Genomic DNA, 23,763 nt, shown 5'->3' with positions numbered 1-23,763 from the left:
TCTGTTTGGAGCTCAGTGTTAAACATGTTGTTCAGGACTCGAGCCAGATACTGTGAGTCTGATTTACAGCCGCAGCAGAGAGACGAGACAAACACTGAGACAGAGTTATCTTCTCCACAATAAACTCATAAACCATTAAAAACACAGATCTGCTGTGAGCTATGAGGTTGTTAATCGATGGTATTTGCTTTTGTTGAAGCCATTAATCCACGTTATTTATACTTATGTTTTAAATAATCACATTTAACTGCAGAATTCCTGGTGAAAAATTACATTACCCATGATTCTGCAGAGAAATCTCCACCAGTCAGAAAAACCCAACAAGCAAATCCTGCCAAAGACATGCAAATCCACTGCAAATGACATAATAGTCTCAAATTTATTTAAATATTTGTATATATGTATATGCATGTTTTGTAATAAATGTAAAATATATAGTCGTTTAGTTTCACAGTCTTGTATCTTTAAAAGTTTCAAACACTTTTTTGCTTTAAATCAAAGTTTGTAATGTTGTGATTCTCCTCGTAGCTGGTTGGTTTGTTTCATGGTGTTTTGCGCTTTAACAAGGACTTTTTATGAGAAAAATGAATGGAGAAAAGCTGTATAAAAATGCGCTCCAACATGACAGTTTTGTGTTGTTGATATTGTGTGTTTCTGTGGTGTCTGTTGTCATGGTGATGCAGGTCAAGAAGCCGCCGAGGAAGCCAATCGAAGAGGAGTTTGACGATGACCTTTACAATGACCTTTACAGTGACCTGTCTTTCTCGACTGCAGGAGACAATGTCACCGAGTACGAGGTATTTTATTTGAACAGCCAATGAAATGTTATTAGTACTACTACTAAAAGTGTTAGTAGTGAATAAATACCACCAGAGTAGAGTAGTTAGTTAGAAGAGTTCACCAAATCTGAAGATTCACTAATTATTTTAGCGTAATTAAATACAGATAAAGCAGCATTTAGAGGAATAGATCACCACAGAATTAGAAGAATAGTTCACTAAAAGATCAATTTCATAATTTTCCCAATGTCAATGAGAAACTCCAACAATAAGAAAACAGTTATATTTGACAGGTTTCTTGAGATTTTAGATCAAAAATACTAAAATTGGAAAAATTCTTTCTCTTTTAAATGGTCCACTTTTAAGTTTACTGTTTACTTTTATATATTTAAGTACTTGTGTACAATTAGGGTTGCAAAGGGGTGGAAAGTTTCCGGTAAATTTCCGGAAACTTTCCACGGGAACTTAACCTGGGGAATTTTGGAAATATTCCAATTTGGAAACTTAACAGGAATTTATGGGAATTAATTGGAAATTTTTGGGAAATTTATATACATTTATAATATTTATATAAAATATATCATAAAAACAAATATAAACATTTTGTTGAAATAACAGTTATTTATTTTTCGCATTCAATTAATTCTAATTTAGTAAATATGTAAAATAAATATATTTTTATCGCAGCAATTGTTGTGTGTTATTTATTTCAGCGTCACATGATCCTTCAGAAATCATTCTAATATGATGATTTGACACTCAGTTATTATCAATGTTGGAAACAGTTGTGTTGCTGAATATTTTTTGGAACCTGTAACACTATTTTTCAGGATTCACTGATTAATAAAAAGTTAAAAAGAACAGAATTTATTCAAAATAGAAATCTTTTCTAGCAATATCAATTTAATATCACTTTTTTTATCAAATTCACACATCCTTGCTGAATAAAATAATTAATTTCTTAAATTTCTAAAAAAAAGAAAGAAATAAATTACTGACCCCAAAATTTTGAACAGTTGTGTATATTGTTACAAAAGATTGCTATTTTAAAAAAATGTTGTTCTTTAACTTTTTATTCATCAGAGAATCCTGAAAAATGTATCACAGCTTATATAAAATATTAAGCAGCACAACTCTTTCCAACAGTGATAATTGAGATAATTTCTGAAGGATCATGTGACACTAAAGACTGGAGAAATGATGCTGAAAATTCAGCTTTGATCACAGGAATAAATTTTATTTTTATGTATATCAAAATAGAAAACCATTATTTTAAATTGTGGTTATACTTCACAATATTAGCCCTGCAGTAAGTAGTGTGCTGTGTGAGGAATGTGCGGGGTAAAAATTAAACTAAAATTGCATTAAATCTGGTTGTTTTAACCAAAATTATGCTGCAAGATGTTTTTTCAACTACATTTAAGTGCCCTGTTGTAGGCTAACCTGCAATTTTGCAAATTCCTTGTTTATTCCCATTAATTCTCGTTAATTCCCATATAATCCCGTTAATTCCCATGTAAAGTTTCCAGCTTTGGAAATTCCCGGAATTTTGCAACCCTATGTACAATACTTAAATACTTCAGTAAATTTAAATGTGAATACTTTTCAAATATTCACTCAAGTATTCTTAGACTTTTAATGGAAAGTAAAGGTTTTGACAGAGTATCTGTACTTGAACTTAAGCACAATTTCTCAGTTCTTTTACAGTTCTTTTGTGTGTGTGTGTGTGTGTGTGTGTGTGTGTGTGTGTGTGTGTGTGTGTGTTAGGTGGTGGAGTACGAGGACTCTGAGAACGAGACGGAGTATTTTAAGGAGTACACTGAGTATCACGAGTATGACGAGTACGACTTCCGGCCGGCAGAGAGACAGGAGCAGTTCTTCAACGGACAGGTACCCATCTGTCTCTCCTTCATCTGTCCTCTTCATTCTAGTCTTAATTTCATTAACCAAAACTATGATGAAAAATGTTAACAACTTTTTTCTATAACTATTACAACATCGACATCATTAAACACTATGTGACTACAGTATATTAACATGCAATATTGTTGACAAAAAAGACAAACTAAGGTGAAAAAAATGTAAAACTGTAATAAATCCAAACATAAATCTAAACTTTTTTGTTTATGATTGAGGTTACGGAATAAATGCACTCATGCAACCTCTGTGTGACAACACAAAGTATTTTTTATTGATGTTTTAATAGAAAAAAATATAACGAAATTTAGAATTTACAAATATCAGATTTACATTAGAAATTTCACTGTTTTAGCTTTTGAGAGAAACTTACATAATGTAGAGAGTGTGTTCATTTATATGATAATATTATAAATAGGAAACTAGTTGAGTCAAATAACCCATGATTCATCATTTTTTGATTCATGATTATAGGTGAAAGAAATTCCAGTAATCAAGATCACAATTTCGAGCAAAATCATTGCGATTATCAGTTTAACCATTATGCTGCATGACTAAAATATGACTAACTTTTAATTGACAAAAACTAGACTAAAATTCCCAGACTTTCAGTCAACTAAAGCTTGACTAAACAAAAAACAGGATAGGTTGACTAAATATGACACAAATTAAAGGGATATTTGGCACAGGACTAAAGGCATCTTTACACTGCAGAGTTAAGGCTGCTCTGTGCCTGCTCAAAATTTTGTGTATTGATGCAATGCAGCACAAAAACCAGCCTGAACTATTCCTGCTGTGACGCTCATCAGCTCCTGGTTTAACAGTATGCAGTTAAAGTGTAAATGCATTCATGCCTCCCCTGATCAGCAATAAACAGTCTGCGTAAAATGCCACTTCTGAAGCGCTTCTGTGCCGCCTTTGCAGTGTAAATTTGCACTAGACTAAGACTAAATAAATTCTGACAATATGAAGACTCTTTCATTCAGTCGTCACTCGGCCCAGAGAAAGGAGAGAAGGGAGAGCCGGCGGTGTTGGGAGAGGGGACTCTGATTATGGGACCCCCGGGCCTGCCTGGTGCTGAGGTAACCTCACCCGAGACATCACATGACTGTGTGTACCATGTTTCATGTGTGTGTCAGTGACAGACGGTGTGTTTGGGTTGTTTCCCGCAGGGGCCGCCAGGTGAACACGGTCCAATGGGACCCCCGGGACCGATCGGAGATCCAGGAGACCCGGTGAGACACACGGACACACACTCCTCATGATCGTCAGGTTCATGACTGATATAACACAATATTACACTGTCCATCTCTCATTAGGGTCCTGAGGGCCGTCAAGGACTTGCAGGGGCTGATGGGATACCTGGACCTCCGGGCAACCTGCTGATGTTACCGGTGTGTGTCACATTTGTTTTGGAACTTCATTTGAATTGACAAATACACTGTTGTTTAAAAGTTAAATGAGCTATAAATCAATCGGTTCATATGTGAGTCTGGTCCGGATCATGTGTATTTGTGTGTGTGTGTGTGTTAGTTTCAGTCTGGTGGTGATGCTCGTCTCGGTCCCGTCATATCGGCTCAAGAAGCTCAAGCTCAAGCCATCCTGCAGCACACCAAGGTCAGACACTAACTCTACACTAACTCTACCTGATGTTTGAATAAGTCTAGACCAGTTTCAGAAGTGTTTTTGATTATTTGGAGGCAGTATTTTTCCCCTGAAGATGATTTGCTAAATTTTAAAGGGTTAGTTCACCCAAAAATGAATAGTCATTAATTACTCACCCTCATGTCGTTCCTCACCCGAAAGAACTTCATTCATCTTCAGAACACAAATTAGGACATTTTTGATGAAATCTGAGAGGTTTTTTATCTCTTATAGAAATTACCACATTCAAGGTCCAGAAAGGTACTAAAGACATCGTTAAAACAGTCATGTGACTGCAGTGGTTCAGCCTTAATGTTATGAAGAGACGAGAATACTTTTTGTGCAAAAACAAAACAAAAATAACAACTTTATTCAACAAATTCGTCTTTCCCCTGTCATTCTCATATGCTGTTTACTTTCAGCACTCCCAGGTTCTACGTCAGAATGCCAACTCTTGATTCTGATGCCTTAGTAACCAGTGTTGGGAAAAGTTATTTGGTAACACTTTATAATAACTGCACACTATGAAGCATTAGTTAATAGTTAATTAATCACTTATAAAGCATTAATAGACATTAGTAAGTTGTTTATAAATACAGCTATAATTGCTTTATTCTTGATTTATAAGCATATCTATAATGTGTTTAATAATTGTATTTTCATACTTTATTAATTATCAAATTTTTCATTTCTAAATTAAGTATTACATTATTTACAAACCAGTTATTTAGGAGTTGTCAGTAGTTCATTTAGGAAGTGTAAGTAAATGATTAATAAACTATTTAAACATTCATTTATACATCTTATTATTTAGACACATAGTAATAGTTACTTAGTGTGTTAGTAAATGTTTTATTAACACATATTCCTACTGTAATTCATGATTAATTCAGATAATTATAAAACATTTAGAAGTGGTCAGTTAACTATTTTTGTGAGCTCATCTAAAGTGAGGACTATTTATGCTTTGTAAAGCTTTTATAAATGAGATTTAAAGGTTCAGTGATGTTCTGCACTGCTGTTCTCTAATGTTTTAAAGTTAGTACCGAGGTAGTTTTGACACTGGGAATATGTATTAATAAAGCATTTAATAACACACTAAGTAACTAATACTATATGTCTAAATAATAAGATGCATAAATGTACATTTAAATATTTTATTAATCATTTACTTACACTTCCTAAATGATCTTATGAACCACTGACAACTCCTAAATAACTGGTTTGTGAATAATGTAATACATAATTTAGAAATGATAAATTGATCATTAATAAAGTATGAAAATACAATTATTAAACTCATTATAGATATGCTTATAAATCAAGAACAAAGCATTTATATCTGTATTTATAAATGGCTTACTAATGTTTATTAATGTTTTATAAATGATGAATTGACTATTTACTAATGCTTAACTAATGCTTCATAGCGTGAGTTATTCTAAAGTGTTACCAGTTATTTTTTTTTTAAATTAATCAGTATCAAAACTCCCTTTTACTCCATAAAAAAGTAACTAATTGCGTTACATAGTTAATTTTTATGACAAGTAATCCATTACAATATTGTGTTACTTCCTAAAAAAGTAACTACTTGCATTACATAGTTACTTTTTATGGAAAGTAATCCATTACAATATTGTGTTACTCCCTAAAAAAGTAACTAATTGCGCTACATAGTTAATTTTTATGACAAGTAATCCATTACAATATTGTGTTACTCCCTAAAAAAGTAACTACTTGCATTACATAGTTACTTTTTATGGAAAGTAATTCATTACAATATTGTGTTACTCCCTAAAAAAAGTAACTACTTGCATCATTGTTACTTTTTATGGAAAGTAATCCATTACAATATTGTGTTACTTCCTATAAAAGTAACTACTTGCATCATTGTTACTTTTTATGGAAAGTAATCCATTACAATATTGTGTTACTTCCTATAAAAGTAGCTACTTGCATCATAGTTACTTTTTATGGAAATAATCCATTACAATATTGGTTTATTCCCTAAAAAGTATCTACTTGCGTTACATGGTTACTTTTTATGGAAAGTAATCCATTACTATATTGGTTTATTCCCTAAAAAACAAACAAACTTGCATTTCATAGTTACTTTTTATGGAAAGTAATCCATTACAATATTGTGTTACTCCCTATAAAAAGTAACTACTTGCATTTCATAGTTACTTTTTATGGAAAGTAAACCATTACAATATTGTGTTACTTCCTAAAAAAAGTAACTACTTGCATTATAGTTACTTTTTATGGAAATAATCCATTACAATATTGGTTTATTCCCTAAAAAGTATCTACTTGCGTTACATAGTTACTTTTTATGGAAAGTTAGCTATTATATTACGTTTGTGTTACCTTTTCTTACCTGGCTAAAATTTGATCTGTTTCAGGCCTTGCAAATTCTTGATTCCAAGTGTTTAATGCAGTAATGTATTCAAACACATACCCTATGTAACACACACACATATAAAATATTATTATATTCTGAACACTTAGAATATTTCCTGATCTCTTTAGAGATGTGCGTCACACAAAAGATCTCTTAACATTATGGGTCATATTACCTACTGTACAACTCTTTTAATTGAAAGTTGTACGTAATGTTACTTTTTGCACTTTTGTCTGTTCTTGCACGTGCATAAGTGTGCATGTATAAGTGACTACATTATGGAGGATAGAGAGATTTTTATTACAGTTGTTTAAAAAATGTTTAAGCGAAATAGACTGAAAAGAAATGTGCAAAGTAACTAAAATATTAATGTGTAAATGTATAAAGTATTACGTTACATTACTGTTACATCAAAAAAGTCATCTGATTACGTAATGCATGTTACTTGTAATGCACTGCTAGTAACTACATTAATGCTAATTCAAACTCATGTGCTTATAATTCAGAGTTTTCCTTATGCACTTTTAACATGATTCACATCACATTGATGAACATTCGCCCTGATGTTTGTGTCTCAGCTGTCTCTGAAAGGACCGCCGGGACCGTTAGGACTCACCGGACGCCCGGGACCATTGGTGAGTGTGTCTGAACAAGGAATACATGGTGATCAAACATTATGATCTTAATTTTTATTTTTATTTTTTTTTTTGTAAAAATGTTGCACGTTTTCTATTAAGGTCAGTCTTAAGCTAGTCTGTATTAGCTGTAAAAACCTCTATATAAAATCAAGTAGTCTATGGAAAATCCATATTTAGATGTTTGTCATGAGGTGACGTCAGTGTGTGTGTGTGTGTGTGTGTGTGTGTGTGTGTGTGTGTGTGTGTGTGTGTGTGTGTGGCGCCCTCTAGTGCTCCTGTGTGTTTATGCTCTGTATTATACAGTCAGCTGAGATTGTGCGTATCATCAGGGTTCATCATTTACAGTTTTACCCTCATCTGGACAATTCCACAAACAAATGAACAAATATAAAAACAAAAGAACAAATAAAGACCAAATCAGCATGGCTCAAATGATCAGACTGAGTGTCAGTCTTACCATCTCAGTTTACTTTCAGTTTAATTTCAGCTTTATTGGTTATAAATGACTTTTAACTGAGTGAAGAAGTGTATGTTTGTAACTGTGTGTTTTGTGTTTGTCAGGGTTCTCCAGGGCCGCGGGGTCTGAAGGGTGATCATGGATTCACAGGACCACCGGTACGAGATTATGACATTCATCAGATATTCATATTCACTCTACATATGTACACACAATACCTAAGTTTGGAATAATTATGATTTTTTTATGTTTTTGAGTCACTTCTGCTCACCAAACAGTGAAATAATATTACAGTTTAAAGTAACTGTTTTTTATGTGAATATATAGTAAAGTGTAATTTATTCCTGTGATCAAAGCTGAATTTTCAGCATCATTACTCCAGTCTTCAGTGTCACATGATCCTTCAGAAATCATTCTGATATGATGATTTGATGCTCAAGAAACATTTATGATTATTATCAATGTTGAAAACAGTTGTACTGCTTCTGTGATGTTTTGTGTCTGTGAAGATGGAGCTGATCTGTGTGTGTGTGTGTGTGTGTGTGTGTGTGTGTGTGTGTGTGTGTGTGTGTGTGTGTGTGTGTTCAGGGTCCTCGTGGGCTTCCGGGGGCTCCGGGACTCAATGGTAAACCAGGCAAGAGGGTAAGTCTCATCTGCACACAAAACTCACCAGCAGACACCTGCCTGAACACCTGAAATACACCAGTGTGTGTGTGTGTGTGTGTTCAGGGTCGTGGTGGGATTGACGGAAGCAGAGGTGAACCAGGAGAAACAGGAACTAAAGTAAGTTATTCTGTCATGTATGAATGATGCTTTATCTTGAAATGGGTTTGACCTCATGCAGATGGATTTTGACAGACATTATCTGTCAAAATCCATTATCATTAACATTATCTATAATATTTTCTGACCCATCAAACACACACTGTACCTAATAATGATTTAAACATGAGATGTTAGAGGAGACGAATGAGACATTGAATATGAAGATGAATGTGCTGATGAAGGTCAGAGGATGAAGGCACAGTAAATGATCTCATTTGGTCTCATGTGTGAGCCTGTGTGATTTCTGTGTGTGTGTGTGTGTGTGTGTGTGTGTGTGTGTGTGTGTGTGTGTGTGTGTGTGTGTGTGTTTGTAACATATCAGGACACAAATGTGTATAATGACATGGGTATTACAAGGAGAGGGTGACTTATGAGGACATTACTCCATGTCCCCTTTTTTCAGAAAGGCTTATAAATCATACAGAATGAGTTTTTGTGAGAAAGTAAAAGTGTGCACAGTTTCCTGTGATGGGTAGGTTTAGGGTTAGGGGTAGTGTAGGGGGAGAGAAAATACAGTTTGTACAGTATAAAAACCGTTACACCTATGGAATGTCCCCACAATTCACAAAAACAAACGTGTGTATCATTATCAGGGTGACAGAGGGTTTGATGGCTTACCTGGTCTGCCTGGAAACAAGGGTCACCGGGTAAAACACTCTCCATTTACACACATGAACCTCAATATGAATGAATGTTCATGAAGGTCAGAAATATATCTGTGTGTGTGTGTGTGTGTGTGTGTGTGTGTGTGCACAGGGAGATCCAGGAAAGAAAGGGCCAGTCGGTCCTCCAGGAGCCCCTGGAGAAAAAGTGAGTGAACATTTTTTTTTAAAAACTGCATTACATCACCTATAAACCACCCAGAACGCCCTAGCAACTGCATAGCAACACCCAATCAACCACCCAGAACATACTATCAACTACATATCAACACTCTATCAACCACGCAGAATACCATAGTTAGTGCATTAAAACAACCTATCAACCACCCAGGACAAGCCTATCAACTGCATAGCAACACCCTAACAACCACCCAGAACTTCTAAGCAGCTGCATAGCAACACCCAATCAACCACCCAGAATACCATAGTTAGTGCATTGAACAACCTATCAACCACCCAAAACAAGCCTATTAACTGCATGGCAACACCCTAACAACCACCCAGAACATCTAAGCAGCTGCATAGCAACACCCAGTCAACCACCCAGAATACCGTACTTAGTGCATTGAAACAACCTATCAACCACCCAGGACAAGTCTATCAACTGCATAGCAACACCCTAACAACCACTCAGAACATCACATCAACTGCATAGCACCACTCGATCAACCAGTCAGGACATCCAAGCAACTGCATAACAACACCCTAAAAACCACCCAGAACATCCCATCATCTGCATAGCAACACCCGATCAACCACCCAGAACATGCTATCAACTGCGTAGCAACACCCGATGAACTCCACACAACACCCGATCAACCACCCAGGACAAGCCTATCAACTGCATAGCAACACCTGATCAACCACCCAGAACATCCAAGCAACTCCATAGAAACACCCGATCAACCACTCAGGACAAGCCTATCAACTGCATAGCAACACCCTAACAACCACCCAGAACATCCTATCAACTGCATAGCAACACCCGATCAACCACCCAGAACATCCTATCAGCTGCATAGCAACACCATAACAACCATCTAGAACATCCTATCAACTGCATAGCAACACCTGATCAACTGCATAGCAACACCCGATCAACCACCCATATCTATCTATCTATCTATCTATCTATCTATCTATCTATCTATCTATCTATCTATCTATCTATCTCTGCAGTTCTCAGTGATTATTTGATTCTTTCCCAGGGTTCAGATGGTCAGCCGGGGCCGAGAGGTCAGCCAGGAGAGCCAGTATGTGTTCACTCCTTTAATCACCTTTGTGAAGAGTTGATCATCATCTTCAGTGATCCTCTGATATGTTATGTCAGTGATTGATTGACAGTGTCAGTTCTGTGTTAACAGATATTCCTCAGTGATGTGCTCTGTGTGTGTGTGTGTGTGTGTGTGTGTGCGTGTGTGTGTGTCAGGGTATGGCGGGATTGACAGGTCAGAGGGGTCTTCCTGGTCCTCCAGGTCAGCAGGTGAGTGGATGATTCCCCTCATTCTGTGTGTATTTCATTATTGTATTGTTTATGATACGACTGAGACCTCTTCAGTCAATGGGAGGTCACGTGACTCTTTAGTGTTATTTAAAATAATAATTATGTCATGTAGCAGCATGTAGATGATGTGTGTGTGTTTGCCAGGGTATTCGTGGGATTGATGGAGTTCAGGGCTCAAAGGGAAATCTGGTGAGTACACGCTGATCTGAGAAGCGTTTGAAAACACTAGAGCTGCAGGTCATGTTGGGAATGTGCTGATGACATCATCATGACATCACACCCTCTTCTTATCTTAACACAGGGGCCGCCTGGAGAACCCGGAGCTCCAGGACAGCAGGGAAACCCCGGATTCCAGGTACACACACACACACACACACACACACACACACACACACACACATACATACACTTACACAGAGTTTCTCTCTCTCTCTTACACACACACTCCTGATACTCTCTCTTCTGTTCTGCAGGGTTTTCCTGGACCTCAGGGAGCAATCGGATTACCAGGAGAAAAGGTGCCGCTCTATTTGTTACTGTAAATCATGTACTGATACTGACTACTGTGGGCAGTTTTTGGGGAAAAACTTACTGAAAATATGCCAGACGAGCCCTTACCAAACCAGCAGACTGAAACACACCAACAAAACAGCTCCTAATAGGACTAAATTGATCAGCTCTTAAACATATATGAAGGTGAACTGTCAGTGTAAAGTGAGGCAGTTCCTGCTCTGAATACTCTTCGGGTGGAGCAGACTTTAACAGGTGTTTTTGTATGATTTAGGGTCCTCAGGGGAAGAAGGGAATGAAGGGTTTACCTGGTGTCGACGGCCCACCGGTGAGTGTTGAACACATGTGGTTATTGATCTGTGCTGCCCTCTGCTGTTCCTCATGATGCCACTGCACACAGGGTCATCCAGGACGAGAGGGGCCACCTGGAGAGAAAGGCCTGCCGGTGAGAGACACATGTGAAAGAGTGTGTTTGATGTCATCTTAGTGTCCTTGTGTTCACGGCATTAATTGTTATTGTCTGTGTTTTCTGAAGGGTGCAGCAGGGGTTCAGGGGCCTGTGGGATATCCTGGACCCAGAGGAGTCAAAGTACTGATGTTTTTCTCTATCACAGCTCGGTGTGTGTGTGTTTGTATTGACTGTACGTGTGTGTGTTTTTAGGGTGCTGATGGACTCAGGGGACTAAAGGGCAGTAAAGGAGAGAAGGTGAGATCATCACTTACACATCAGTCATCATAATTCATAATTTCAGTCTGACATTGTGATGAACATCCCAATATCTCCAATGATCACCACGTGTCCAGATTTCATAACATCCTCAAAGACCAGCATATCTTCAAATATCACATTTCCAGACATTGTGAGACATCATAACATCTCCAACATCATCACATCCCTGGATATTGTGAGGCGTAATAATCATCATCTCCAAGAATCATCTTCCCCAAATATTATAACATCCCCAGACTTAAGCACATCTTCATGTATCACATCTCCAGACATTGTGAGACATCATAACATCCTCAGTATCTTAACATGTCCAGTTATCATAACATCTACAGGTATCACATTACCAGACATTGTGAGACATCGTAATATCACCACATCTTCAACGATCATCACATGACCAGATATCATAACATCCACAGACTTCAGCACATCTTCATGTATTACATCTCCAGACATTGTGAAACATCATAACATTCTCAGCATCATAACATGTCCAGTTATCATAACATTTCCAGGCATTTTGAGACATCATATCACCAACATCACCACATCTCCAACGATTATCACGTCCAGCTATCATAACATCCCCAGGCTTAAGAACATCTTCAGATATTACATCTCCAGACATATTGAGACATCATAACATCAACTTCATCACATCTTCAAGAATCATCACATATTCATATATCATAATGTACCCCAATTTCAGCACATCTTCAGACAACATAACATTCCCAACATCATAACATATCCAGAAATCATAACATCTTCAGATACCAGACATCATAACATCACCACATCTCCAATGTTCATCACATGTCCTGATATCTTAACATCCCCAGACTTCAGCACATCTTCAGATATTACATCTAGACATTTTTGAGAAAAAAATAACATCTTAAACATCATAACGTGTCCAGATATCATAACATATTCAGTTATCACATTTCCAGACATCATAATATCACCAACATCACCACATCTACAATGATCATCACATGTCCAAATATCATAACATCACCAGACTTAAGAACATTTTCAGATATTATATCTCCAGGAATCTTGAGACATCATAACATCAACATCATCACATCTCCAGTGATCATAACATGTCCAGATTTCATAACATCCTCAAAGACCAGCAGATATTCAAATATCACATTTCCAGACATCATAACATCTCCAACATCATCACATCTCCGGACATTGTGAGGCATAATAATCATCATCTCCAAGAATCATCATGTCCAAATATCATAACATCCCCAGACTTAAGCACATCTTGATGTATCACATCTCCAGACATTGAGAAATCATAACATCCCCAATATCATAACATGTCCAGTTATCATAACATCTTCAGATATCACATTTCCAGACATTTTGTAACATCATATCACCATATCTCCAACGATCATAACATTTCAAGATATCATAACATCCCCAGACTTAAGCACATTTTCATGTATCACATCTCCAGACATTGTGAAACATCATAACATCCTCAGCATCATAACATGTCCAGTTATTATGAGATCTTCAGATATCACATTTCCAGACAGAGACATTGCAATATCACCACATCTTCAATGATCATCACATGACCAGATATCATAACATCCACAGACTTCAGCACATTTTGAGATATCTCATCTCCAGACATTGTGAGGCATTATAATTTCTCCAACATCATCACATCTGCAAGAATCATCACATGTCCAGATATCATGACATTCCCAGACTTCAGAACATCTTCATATGTTACATCTCCAGACATCTTGAGACATAACACCAACATCATCACAACTCAAAGAATCCTCACGTCCCCAGAATTCAGCACATCTTCACATATCACATTTCCAGACATTTTGAGATATCATAACATCTCCACCATGTTCACGTCTAGATGTGATCAGATGTTTTTCAGAGGTTTCTGAAGCATGTGAAGTGAACACATGGAGGGAACTCATGCCTTTTATTACATGCTGATGGATTGTTATGTATGTGTGTTGTGTCCAGGGTGAAGATGGTTTCCCAGGAGCAAAAGGAGAAATGGGTGCTAAAGGAGACACTGTAATGACACACAACACAAACACACTAATGAAACACACAAACTCACGCACATACACACTAAAATATGCTGTTACCCCATCTGTGTCTGTCAGGGAGACTCCGGTGCTCCAGGGATGCGTGGTGAGGACGGTCCTGAGGGCCCCAAAGGGCAGAGTGGCCCCTTGGGTGAAGCCGGATCCTCGGGCATCGCTGGAGAAAAGGTGAAATAGTCTGCTATGACATCATCAACAATATCAGTTGTAATAGAAAGAATCTTCCATCTTTTCCTTCTTATTTTATCCCTCATGTGCCTCTCTTCTCAGGGAAAACTGGGTGTTCCAGGTTTACCAGGTTACCCGGGACGTCAGGGCCTGAAGGTGAAAGGAACACGAGCAGATGATGAATAGATGAACATTTCACTTGGGTAGGAGAATAACTGCTGGTCCTGTGGTGGTTTCTTCTCAGGGTGCTGATGGTTTTCCTGGTCCTGTTGGGGTTCCAGGAGAAAAAGGGAAGAAGGTTGCTGAAAACATCATTGCACAACACCAAAGGGCCAAACTGTCATAAAGACACTGAAAGTGTGCAAACAAATAAGTATGTAAATGTGCACTCATGTGAGTATAATGTGTTTCTCAGGGTCCACCAGGTCCTGCAGGGGCCGCGGGTCAGAGGGGACCCAATGTGAGTGTCTCCGTCAACACTGGTGATTATCAGCGTCCAACTTGAGTCACATCCAACATCACCAATGTGTGTTTGTGTTGTCAGGGTGCGAGAGGAGGGAGAGGTGCGAGAGGACCCACTGGGAAATCAGGAGACAAGGTCAGAGGTCATATCAGCTCTTCAACACACATAATACAATGAATGAGCTGAAGTTGTGTTACTGTCATTCATTATGATTGTGAGTCTATTCTGAAGCTCTCTGCTCATATTATTGTGTTGAAATGACTGTAAAGGGATGACCCGTCTCTGTTCTAGGGGTCTTCAGGACATGACGGCCCCCCAGGGCCCACAGGAGAGAGAGTAAGAGAGGGTCACACACATACCAGGAAATAAACACAGTTAGGATTTCAAAAAGTTGATGTAAAATGAATCATAAATATTCCAGACTGTGTGACTTATCAAATGTAAGTAAACAAGTGTCATTGATCATGTGACTTAATGTTAGTTATTTTGATTAATGCATGTGCTCAAATACCGCAGGGACCACAAGGACCTCAGGGGCGTTTAGGTGAGATGGGCCCCAAAGGACCCAACGTGAGTGACCCTCATCTTCACGTCATATGATAATACAACACAGACAGAATTCTCAACACTTTGCTGTTTGCAGGGGCCTGCTGGGAAGGATGGTCTCCCGGGTCATCCAGGACAGCGGGGGGAGCCGGTGAGTCTGCACACAGGCTTGTGGAAACTATAGAAGTGATGATGTATGTATTTTTGTAGACCAGGGGTGTCCAACCCTGGTCCTGGAGAGCTACCGTCCTGCAGACTTCAGTTCCGACCCTGCTCCAACACACCTGTCTGTAATTATCAAGCAACCCTGAACACCTTGATTAGCTGCTGCAGGTGTGTTTGATTGGGGTTGGAGCTGAAATCTGCTGGATGGTAGCTCTCCAGGAGCAGGGTTGGACATCCCTGTTGTAGACCAACCCATAAGTTAGCATCACCCTTGTTCCCCCAACAAAAAACCTAAATGGATTTTTACATTGGCCCTTGGATCATTGCAGAAATATGCTTTGTGAAAAGTTTATGATTCTTACATGTTTTGTTCATCATGATAATCTTCACAAATGAAGATAAATTAAATTTTGTTCCATTGAACCAGAAAACTTCAGCTGAATGAAGCTGAGATCTATAATCTTTCATTTAAGTTGATCAAATACTAAATGTTTTGCAAAAATCAGCAATATACTCATGTGTTAATGAAAATGTACATGACTGTTTGCTATTTGTTTGTGATTTATGTTTGTGGAGTGTTTTGATTTGGGTTGGGTATTGTTTGAATTGTTGAATTCTTATCAATTACCAGTTTCGATTCCAATAGGGTAAAAAAAAAAAGATGTTTAGATATCAAACGTATATATTATGTCTTTTTGCAAAATATTTTGTTGTAGCTGAATACCATAAACATCAACAGCCTAAAGAACATCTAATAAACTAGACTAATGATTAATGATTAAAGACAAGTATACAGTCAGTAAGAACAAATAAGCAAATTAGTAATAGCACAAATAAATACAACTGAACAAAGTTCAGAAATTGAAATCAAATGTAAAATAACACTGCATAGTTTTCTTTTTATAAACAAAATAGATTAATCTTTGTTAAAGTTGCAACAGTATTCAGTCAAGAGCAGTGAGTGATTGTCTTTTGTTCTTTGATTAACAGTAATGACACAGACGACAGAATGTTTATTAGGCTGCTGTCACTTTAAGACCTAATTCAGGATCCAATATACTGTTTTCTTTCTCAACTGTTTATGTTTACTTAGGACAAATCTGACTGAGTTTACGAGGGTATTTTGACATCTGTTCAAGTGCAAGAAGATGCAGAAGAGAACTCGATTCAGTATTCGTGCACTATATGAGAGTTAGCTTTTTGTGTGCATGCTCTGGATATGCCCAGCACAGAAAACAGCGCTCGAGTGCCAAATTGAGTTCTCTTTCACCTCTTCTTGCGCTTGAATGGTTTAAAACCACATTAAAATGTGCACACAGAAATCAATATTTTATAACAAATATCTGATTCCTAACCTTAAGGATCTGATTCCAGAATTGGAACTGATTTTCAATGTTGATGGTCTGTTGTTCATCTGGTGTTTGACGTTTTGGTTTCTGACAGGGTTTCCAAGGCAAGACGGGTCCTCCAGGACCATCTGGTGTCGTTGGGCCACAGGTGAGTCCATCGCTTCAGGGATCTTTTAAGAATCCTTCATAACTGGCTGGATCCTCCTTTATGCCAGACTCCAGTATCTTTGAAGTGTATTTTACTGGACTGTGATGACTTCAACTCTTCTAGGTCTAAGACTCTTTCTATTCAATCGATTCATGAGAAAAGATTTAAAGAAGTGAGGCCAGATTTAGTTATATATAAATATATAAATTATATATATTTAAACTAACACAGCTGTTGTTCTGTGACTTTGTTTCTAGGGTAATACAGGAGAAACTGGACCGATGGGAGAGAGAGGACACCCGGGCTCCGCAGGACCTGCTGGAGAGCAAGGTTTACCTGGAGCCGCTGGGAAGGAGGGTGCAAAGGTAAGAAAATCATCCTCGTCAATGATAGCACTTCCTTCTGTCTGCTCTGTCTTTTATTTTCTGGTGTTGTACTTTTATTTTGATCATCATCACATGTGTTTGGTCATCAGGGCGACCCTGGAGGTCCAGGTACTTCAGGCAAGAACGGTCCAGCAGGTCTGAAGGGTTTCCGTGGTAGTCGTGGAGCACCAGGTGCCATGGTAACATGTTGAATACTGTATCCGGCTGTTTTATGATTGTTGCAAGAGAATCTTTATGTTGTTACACATCCGACTGCTTCTGATTGTTGTCAAGTGATCTGTGTTCTCTTGTTTAGGGGCCGGTTGGATTAAAGGGAGGGGCGGGGCCAATCGGGCCCCCTGGACCTGCTGTAAGTGGTCTCATCCAGTAATCCCACAAAACACGTCGAGGACACATTTCACCCTAAAATGTCTTCATTTTCTTTATGCAAATACATAATTTCTTATTATTTTATTTTTGGAGATGACTGTTTTCACACTCTGTTATATATATGTATAAAGTAAATTAACATATTAATTCACAAATATATATTTCTTCCCAGGGGCCCACTGGTGAACGGGGCCCCCCTGGACTGGCTGGTGCCATTGGTCAGCCTGGTCGACCTGGAACCGTCGGTGGGTCTGGACCAATGGGAGAGAAGGGAGAACCAGTAAGACACGCCCCCACACACTCACGTGATGATTAATCACAGCCAGTGACAGGTGTGTGTGTGTAACTGTGTATTTGTGTACAGGGAGAGAAGGGTCTGATCGGACCCGCGGGACAGGATGGTGAGCAGGGGCCGGTGGGATTACCAGGAGCCGCTGGCCCTCCAGGACCCCCGGGGGAGGATGGAGATAAGGTGATGAGGGCATATGTTCTTGTGTGATTAGTAGAGATGATATTTGTCAACTGTAATGCACTTTTTGTTGGGTTTTTTTTATCAACTAGTACTAGTGATGATAGTGATGAAGCTGATAGTGTTTTCAGTGCTTACTTTTTTGAAATCTAGAATTAATCGTTGCTTGATGGTTTAACTTTTGTGTGTGTTTGTCAGGGGGAAACAGGAGCTCCAGGACAGAAAGGCAGTAAAGGAGACAAAGGAGAATCAGTGAGTGACTGAAATACTGAAACACACACACACACGTGTCACACTTCTACCAATGACCAGCTCTGTTCTGCTCTCAGGGACCCGCAGGTCCAGCCGGCACTCAGGGGCCCGAGGGTCAGCCGGGAGCACCGGTGAGTGTGTTCGAGGAGGAACGCCATTGATGTGTTCAGAGAGTGTGTGTGTGATTGAGTGTGTGTATGTGTGTGTGTCAGGGTGTGGATGGCGAGACCGGTCCTCCAGGACAGCAGGGCATGTATGGACAGAAGGGAGATGAGGGCCTGAGAGGATTCAAGGGCTCCAGGGGCCCTGTGGGGCTGCAGGTACCTGATCATCAACCATCCCTGCTCCATTTCAATGAAACATCATGAGATAATCATATAATACAGTGTGTGTGTGTGTGTGTGTGTGTGTGTGTGTGTGTGTGTGTGTGAGTAGGGAATGCCCGGTCCTCCCGGAGAGAAAGGAGAGAGCGGGAACTCTGGTCTGCTGGTGAGCTCTTTGATTCATCTGTCAGTTATGATCATGTTTATTGATCTCTATGTAATGTGATTCAGTGTGTGTGTGTTTGTGTGTTTCCAGGGTCCTCCTGGTCAGTTCGGGCCCAGAGGAGCTCAAGGGCCCTCTGGTGGACAGGTACACACACACACCTTCACTTTCTGAACCTGATTATTTTATGAAAAGCTGATAACTAATCAAATCATAAAAATGTACAATAAAATAAGGGAATTTAAAATAAAATCAATTAAAAATATAGCTTGAAGCAGCAATTACAGGGTCAAGCCGAATAAGGGCAGATAAGGAAATATTTGTGGACATCTGTGATCATGAGGTTAGGATAAAGCTGTTTAATTTACATCAGTTAAAGCACTTATAACATAATAACGTGGTTTATAACTTCTGAGCAGTAGGTGGCGCTATGAACACTGCATGCACCCTCAAGTCATGCCTGTGATGACATGTACCAAGTTTCGTGTCAATACACAAAACTTTTGCAAAGATACAGCCGCATATCCATTTTGGTGTGCTCGCAGTCAAATTTGTTGACGCGAAATAAAGCAATGGTTGGGTCTATCAAAAAACTTTAACTTTTTGTCATGAGTGTCTGTAGATGCTACATACCAAATTCCGTACAAATCGGACAAATTTTGTAAGGAGGAGTTCGAAAAAGTAGGTTTTGAATAAAATTCAATATGGCGGACAGTAAGTTTGGTAGAATATGGCAAATTTGTTATCATAGGACTCGGCATAAGCCAATAAATCTAATGATGTAAGTTAAATGACATTTTCATATGTTATAAACATTTTGATAAATTTCATTATATCTCTTGACCACTAAAACTTTACAGGTTCTCTCAGAACATGGCCTCGATGAATCATACCGAGTTTTCTAACGATACATTCATGCTTTCGTAAAACACAGCATGTTATGACAAAATTCAAAATAGCCGACACACAAAATGGTGTACCAAAGAAAATTGGATATTGTTCAACTCAGCATGCCTCAAGGAATCTAAGGAGACCATCCTCATGATCTTAGGACAAGGCATTCAAAAGTTCAAAGCAAAAATAGCCATTTCTCAGCACCAGTAGGTGGCGCTGTGACGATATTCTACATGTAAACCCAAGTTATGCCTGTAATGACATATACCAAGTTTGGTGTCGATACACCAAATCATTGCAAAGATCAAAGCATCAAAACCAATTTTGCATGTTTGCCGTCAAATTCGTTGACTCGCTATACGAGAACAGATTAGCCGATCAAAAATCTTTTAACCTTTTGCCTGGAGACTGAGTAGATACTACATACCAAATTTCATGCAAAATGGACAAATGCTGTAAGAGTTCGAAAAAGTTCGAAAAAGTATGTTTTTCGGAAAATTCAAAATGGCTGAAAAATTTTCATGAAGGAAATGATGTTATAGGGAATTCGAAACAGCATGAGCGATGGAATCAGAGGAAAGAATTTTGTTTCTAACTTTTTGACTTCATTTGACGCATCAAAAGTTATGAGCATAAACATGAGTGAATCTTTGAACTGTTGGTGGCGCTAGAGGGTTTGAGGTAGAGACTCCAAATTTGCTATGGTAATATATCAGACTGTCCTCTATCTGTGTGCCAAATTTCATAACTTTTTACCATACAGTTCTATGGGCTGCCATAGACTCAAGAGCGGAAGAATAATAAGAAAACTAACGACTTCAGGGCTTGACCCCTAATAAAATATTTACTAACATTAATGAAATCACAAATCAAAATAATCAAACTAAAACCCTTATAAAAAAAGATGTGACCATTAACTGACATCAGAGGATCTTGAGCATGTGAATGTGTTGTTAAATTATTGAATCTCAGGGGGAATTCAGGTCAGTATCAAAGAGGTTCAGCTGAAAAACGTTTGTGAATCGCTGATCTACAGCTCTTGTGTGTCTCAGGGTCCTCCTGGTCGTCCTGGAGTCCGTGGTCAGCCTGGTGGAGTGGGCGAGAAGGTACGTCATCATCCAGACGCTACTGCTGTTGTTCGGCATGTTAAATATGAGCTGATGATTATGATGATGATGATGATGATTGGCAGGGTGAAGATGGCGAGTCAGGTGATCCCGGAGCTGTTGGTGTTCCCGGCAGCGCAGTGAGTCCATCTCTCCTCTGAATATCCTGTGTGACGCGCATCACTTCCTGTATCGCCGCAGTAACACTTGTGTGTGTGTTGTCAGGGAGAGAAGGGCGAGCAGGGAGAGAAAGGAGACACGGGATTACCCGGAGCGGCAGGTTCACCAGGAGCCAGAGGAGCGCCTGGAGAAGACGGAGCGAAAGGAAATGCGGTCAGTGTGTGTCTGTGTGTTCTTCCTCAGTGTTTTTCTCTCATTTTCCAGCTCAAATATCTAAACATTCTTAAATTAAGATACATTTATTGGAGAAGCAAAATGATTGAAGATATGAAGTCTTGTTTAATGCATCAAAATTAAGGGAGTTTATGACTAAAACAAGAACAAATATCTGCTAGTAAATAAACTTAATTCAGTGAAGTTGTGCTCATCTTTTCTTCCCTATTGTGTCGTAAATCTGAGTGAAAAGCTTCTCAAACAAGAACAAATGTAGGGCGGGGCTTGATTTTGTCAGTGGGGAATTGATTGGATGGTTGTGGTTTGCTATTGGTGGATCTCATGTGAGTGACAGGTTGCTCCGCCCCATTATCAGAGAAGAGATACTGCAAGAGGGAGGAGAAGATATTCTGATTCAAGATTACCAAGAACATGAATTTAAAACAATAATGATGTGCACAGATAAATCATTTATAATAAACTCTGCAATATTCCATAAAAAAATAAGAACTGTCCATTTTGATTTCATGGGGACACAAACACTGAGTAAGATACTCATTTTTGCAGTGAATTCTGAGGAATTTGTGTTTCTCCACAGGGTCCTATTGGTTTTCCTGGAGATATGGGTGCTCCTGGAGAGCCGGGTATTAACGTGAGTATCTTCAGTGACGTCAGTCAAAGACGCTGTGATCAGTGATGATGAAACATCTCGTCTGTCCTCTCAGGGGATCGACGGCAGTCCTGGATCTAAAGGAGACAACGGAGATCCAGGGAAATCTGTAAGTCTGTTCTATATTTATGTCAAATAAGTTTTAGTTAATGATAATAGCTCAAGTTTCAACTCGGTACTCTGGTCATTAGGGCCCTCCGGGACCATCTGGAGAACCAGGACCTCCAGGAAGACCTGGACGCAGGGTGAGTGTGTGTTTGTGATGAAACAGCTCAAGAACTACATGATTCAACTCTGTGTGTACTTGTGGAGCTTTGTGTGATTATATGAGGGTGTTTCTTCGTTTAGGGTCACTTGGGTCCTGCTGGGAAAGAGGGGCGGCCGGGCCTGAAAGGAGACAAGGTGATATAATCATTTGATAACACAGACACACCGATGATAAATCACTAAGGCTTCATTCACAGCTTCTGTCATGCTGGCTAAGTCCCGCCCACAGTGAGATCTCATTGGTCCAATATCCAGTGGCGAGAAAACAGTGACACGGCAAACTGAAACAAACACTTCCTCCAAACTCCTGAATGAGTTCTGAGAGGATGTTCTAGGAACTAATCGTCCTGTTGTTGTCCTTCTCGTTCACTTGAATTGCTGACACTGGATCTCTGTCTGTGTTAAGGGAGCTCCAGGATACGAGGGCATCATGGGAAAGCCAGGGCCGGTGGGCGGTCAGGGGAACCCGGGGAAGGCCGGACCTCAGGGGCTTCCAGGAATCCCTGGACCAGCGGTGAGCTCCGTTCCTCCATTTATTAATTTTTTTCTTCAGACGCAGATTAAACTTTCTCTACCCATGTGACTCTGCACAACAGTTATATGAGGAACATATAAGTAGAATCTGAGTTTATAACTAGCCTTATAATCTATTAATATCCTTAAAGTTGGCTTAAAATAACAATTTTCTAAATGCATGTTATTTTAAAAAAAAATGTTCAGACCTCATAATGTTTAATCAAAATGTCATAACTGGATCTTCCAGTGAAGCGTAAGTCTTCTCTCTGGTGACGTATGCAGGATTCTCCAGTCATTTAGTGTGATTAAGCCCTGCCCCTGCAAACTCACGCTCATCTGCATACACTTCAGTGCTTTTACGACACTTTTACAAAAACGCCTGGAAAAAACTTCCCTCTTAAGGTCGATCTGAATGAAATCCTGTCACACAGATCCGAACACACGATAAAAAGATCCAAATGTAGAACTCAAGAGTGAAATCATGTGCTCAGCTGAATCTGACACTGACTGACGCCCCCTGCTGGCCTGGAGCTGATGTCTCCTGTCAGATACTTGTGAATGTTGATGAAATAAAGGTGAACGTCACATTCTCTCTCTGCTGTAGGGAGAACAAGGGCTGAACGGACCCCCAGGTCAATCGGGACCCCCGGGGCCGATGGTAACGCTTTAATAATCACTCCTCATGCTCTGATCAGTAATATGATGTCAGACTGATGATCTCATCACACGTGTGCAGGGACCCGCTGGACTGGCAGGACTGAAGGGAGATCCGGGCAAGAAAGGAGAGAAGGTACGTCATCTCATACACAAACACACACTGGAAATACACATGACTATATCTGTGTGTGTCTGTGTGTGATTCAGGGTCATGGCGGTCTGATTGGTTTGATCGGGCCACCGGGTGAGTTCGGAGAGAAAGGTGATCGAGGACTGCCGGGAAACCAGGGACCGCAGGGAGCCAAAGGAGAGGAGGTGCATGCACAAACTAATTAAACTACACA

General features: G+C 39.2%; 1 protein-coding gene across 1 annotated transcript in view; it reads left to right on the top strand.

The window, feature by feature from the left end:
• The window catches only part of col5a3b (collagen, type V, alpha 3b), a 34,529-nt gene that overhangs the window by 7,031 nt on the left and 3,735 nt on the right, over window positions 1-23,763 (top strand). The window contains exons 6-57 of the mRNA XM_048195684.1: window positions 684-797; window positions 2,547-2,669; window positions 3,683-3,778; window positions 3,869-3,931; window positions 4,016-4,090; window positions 4,230-4,313; window positions 7,323-7,379; window positions 7,944-7,997; window positions 8,428-8,481; window positions 8,569-8,622; window positions 9,258-9,311; window positions 9,421-9,474; window positions 10,535-10,579; window positions 10,756-10,809; window positions 10,975-11,019; window positions 11,132-11,185; window positions 11,304-11,348; window positions 11,615-11,668; window positions 11,741-11,785; window positions 11,876-11,929; window positions 12,002-12,046; window positions 14,090-14,143; window positions 14,236-14,343; window positions 14,446-14,499; window positions 14,588-14,641; window positions 14,759-14,803; window positions 14,888-14,941; window positions 15,098-15,142; window positions 15,323-15,376; window positions 15,450-15,503; window positions 16,961-17,014; window positions 17,272-17,379; window positions 17,490-17,579; window positions 17,696-17,749; window positions 17,942-18,049; window positions 18,134-18,241; window positions 18,437-18,490; window positions 18,568-18,621; window positions 18,703-18,810; window positions 18,926-18,979; window positions 19,070-19,123; window positions 20,923-20,976; window positions 21,063-21,116; window positions 21,202-21,309; window positions 21,908-21,961; window positions 22,035-22,088; window positions 22,171-22,224; window positions 22,328-22,381; window positions 22,653-22,760; window positions 23,367-23,420; window positions 23,499-23,552; window positions 23,627-23,734. Coding sequence (XP_048051641.1) covers window positions 684-797; window positions 2,547-2,669; window positions 3,683-3,778; window positions 3,869-3,931; window positions 4,016-4,090; window positions 4,230-4,313; window positions 7,323-7,379; window positions 7,944-7,997; window positions 8,428-8,481; window positions 8,569-8,622; window positions 9,258-9,311; window positions 9,421-9,474; window positions 10,535-10,579; window positions 10,756-10,809; window positions 10,975-11,019; window positions 11,132-11,185; window positions 11,304-11,348; window positions 11,615-11,668; window positions 11,741-11,785; window positions 11,876-11,929; window positions 12,002-12,046; window positions 14,090-14,143; window positions 14,236-14,343; window positions 14,446-14,499; window positions 14,588-14,641; window positions 14,759-14,803; window positions 14,888-14,941; window positions 15,098-15,142; window positions 15,323-15,376; window positions 15,450-15,503; window positions 16,961-17,014; window positions 17,272-17,379; window positions 17,490-17,579; window positions 17,696-17,749; window positions 17,942-18,049; window positions 18,134-18,241; window positions 18,437-18,490; window positions 18,568-18,621; window positions 18,703-18,810; window positions 18,926-18,979; window positions 19,070-19,123; window positions 20,923-20,976; window positions 21,063-21,116; window positions 21,202-21,309; window positions 21,908-21,961; window positions 22,035-22,088; window positions 22,171-22,224; window positions 22,328-22,381; window positions 22,653-22,760; window positions 23,367-23,420; window positions 23,499-23,552; window positions 23,627-23,734 — 3,447 coding nt within the window. The remainder of the gene's footprint in view (window positions 1-683; window positions 798-2,546; window positions 2,670-3,682; window positions 3,779-3,868; window positions 3,932-4,015; window positions 4,091-4,229; window positions 4,314-7,322; window positions 7,380-7,943; window positions 7,998-8,427; window positions 8,482-8,568; window positions 8,623-9,257; window positions 9,312-9,420; window positions 9,475-10,534; window positions 10,580-10,755; window positions 10,810-10,974; window positions 11,020-11,131; window positions 11,186-11,303; window positions 11,349-11,614; window positions 11,669-11,740; window positions 11,786-11,875; window positions 11,930-12,001; window positions 12,047-14,089; window positions 14,144-14,235; window positions 14,344-14,445; window positions 14,500-14,587; window positions 14,642-14,758; window positions 14,804-14,887; window positions 14,942-15,097; window positions 15,143-15,322; window positions 15,377-15,449; window positions 15,504-16,960; window positions 17,015-17,271; window positions 17,380-17,489; window positions 17,580-17,695; window positions 17,750-17,941; window positions 18,050-18,133; window positions 18,242-18,436; window positions 18,491-18,567; window positions 18,622-18,702; window positions 18,811-18,925; window positions 18,980-19,069; window positions 19,124-20,922; window positions 20,977-21,062; window positions 21,117-21,201; window positions 21,310-21,907; window positions 21,962-22,034; window positions 22,089-22,170; window positions 22,225-22,327; window positions 22,382-22,652; window positions 22,761-23,366; window positions 23,421-23,498; window positions 23,553-23,626; window positions 23,735-23,763) is intronic.

Source organism: Megalobrama amblycephala, linkage group LG7 (assembly GCF_018812025.1).
Source record: "Megalobrama amblycephala isolate DHTTF-2021 linkage group LG7, ASM1881202v1, whole genome shotgun sequence".
Lineage (NCBI taxonomy): Eukaryota > Metazoa > Chordata > Actinopteri > Cypriniformes > Xenocyprididae > Megalobrama > Megalobrama amblycephala.
This window is presented reverse-complemented; position numbering and strand designations above follow the sequence as displayed.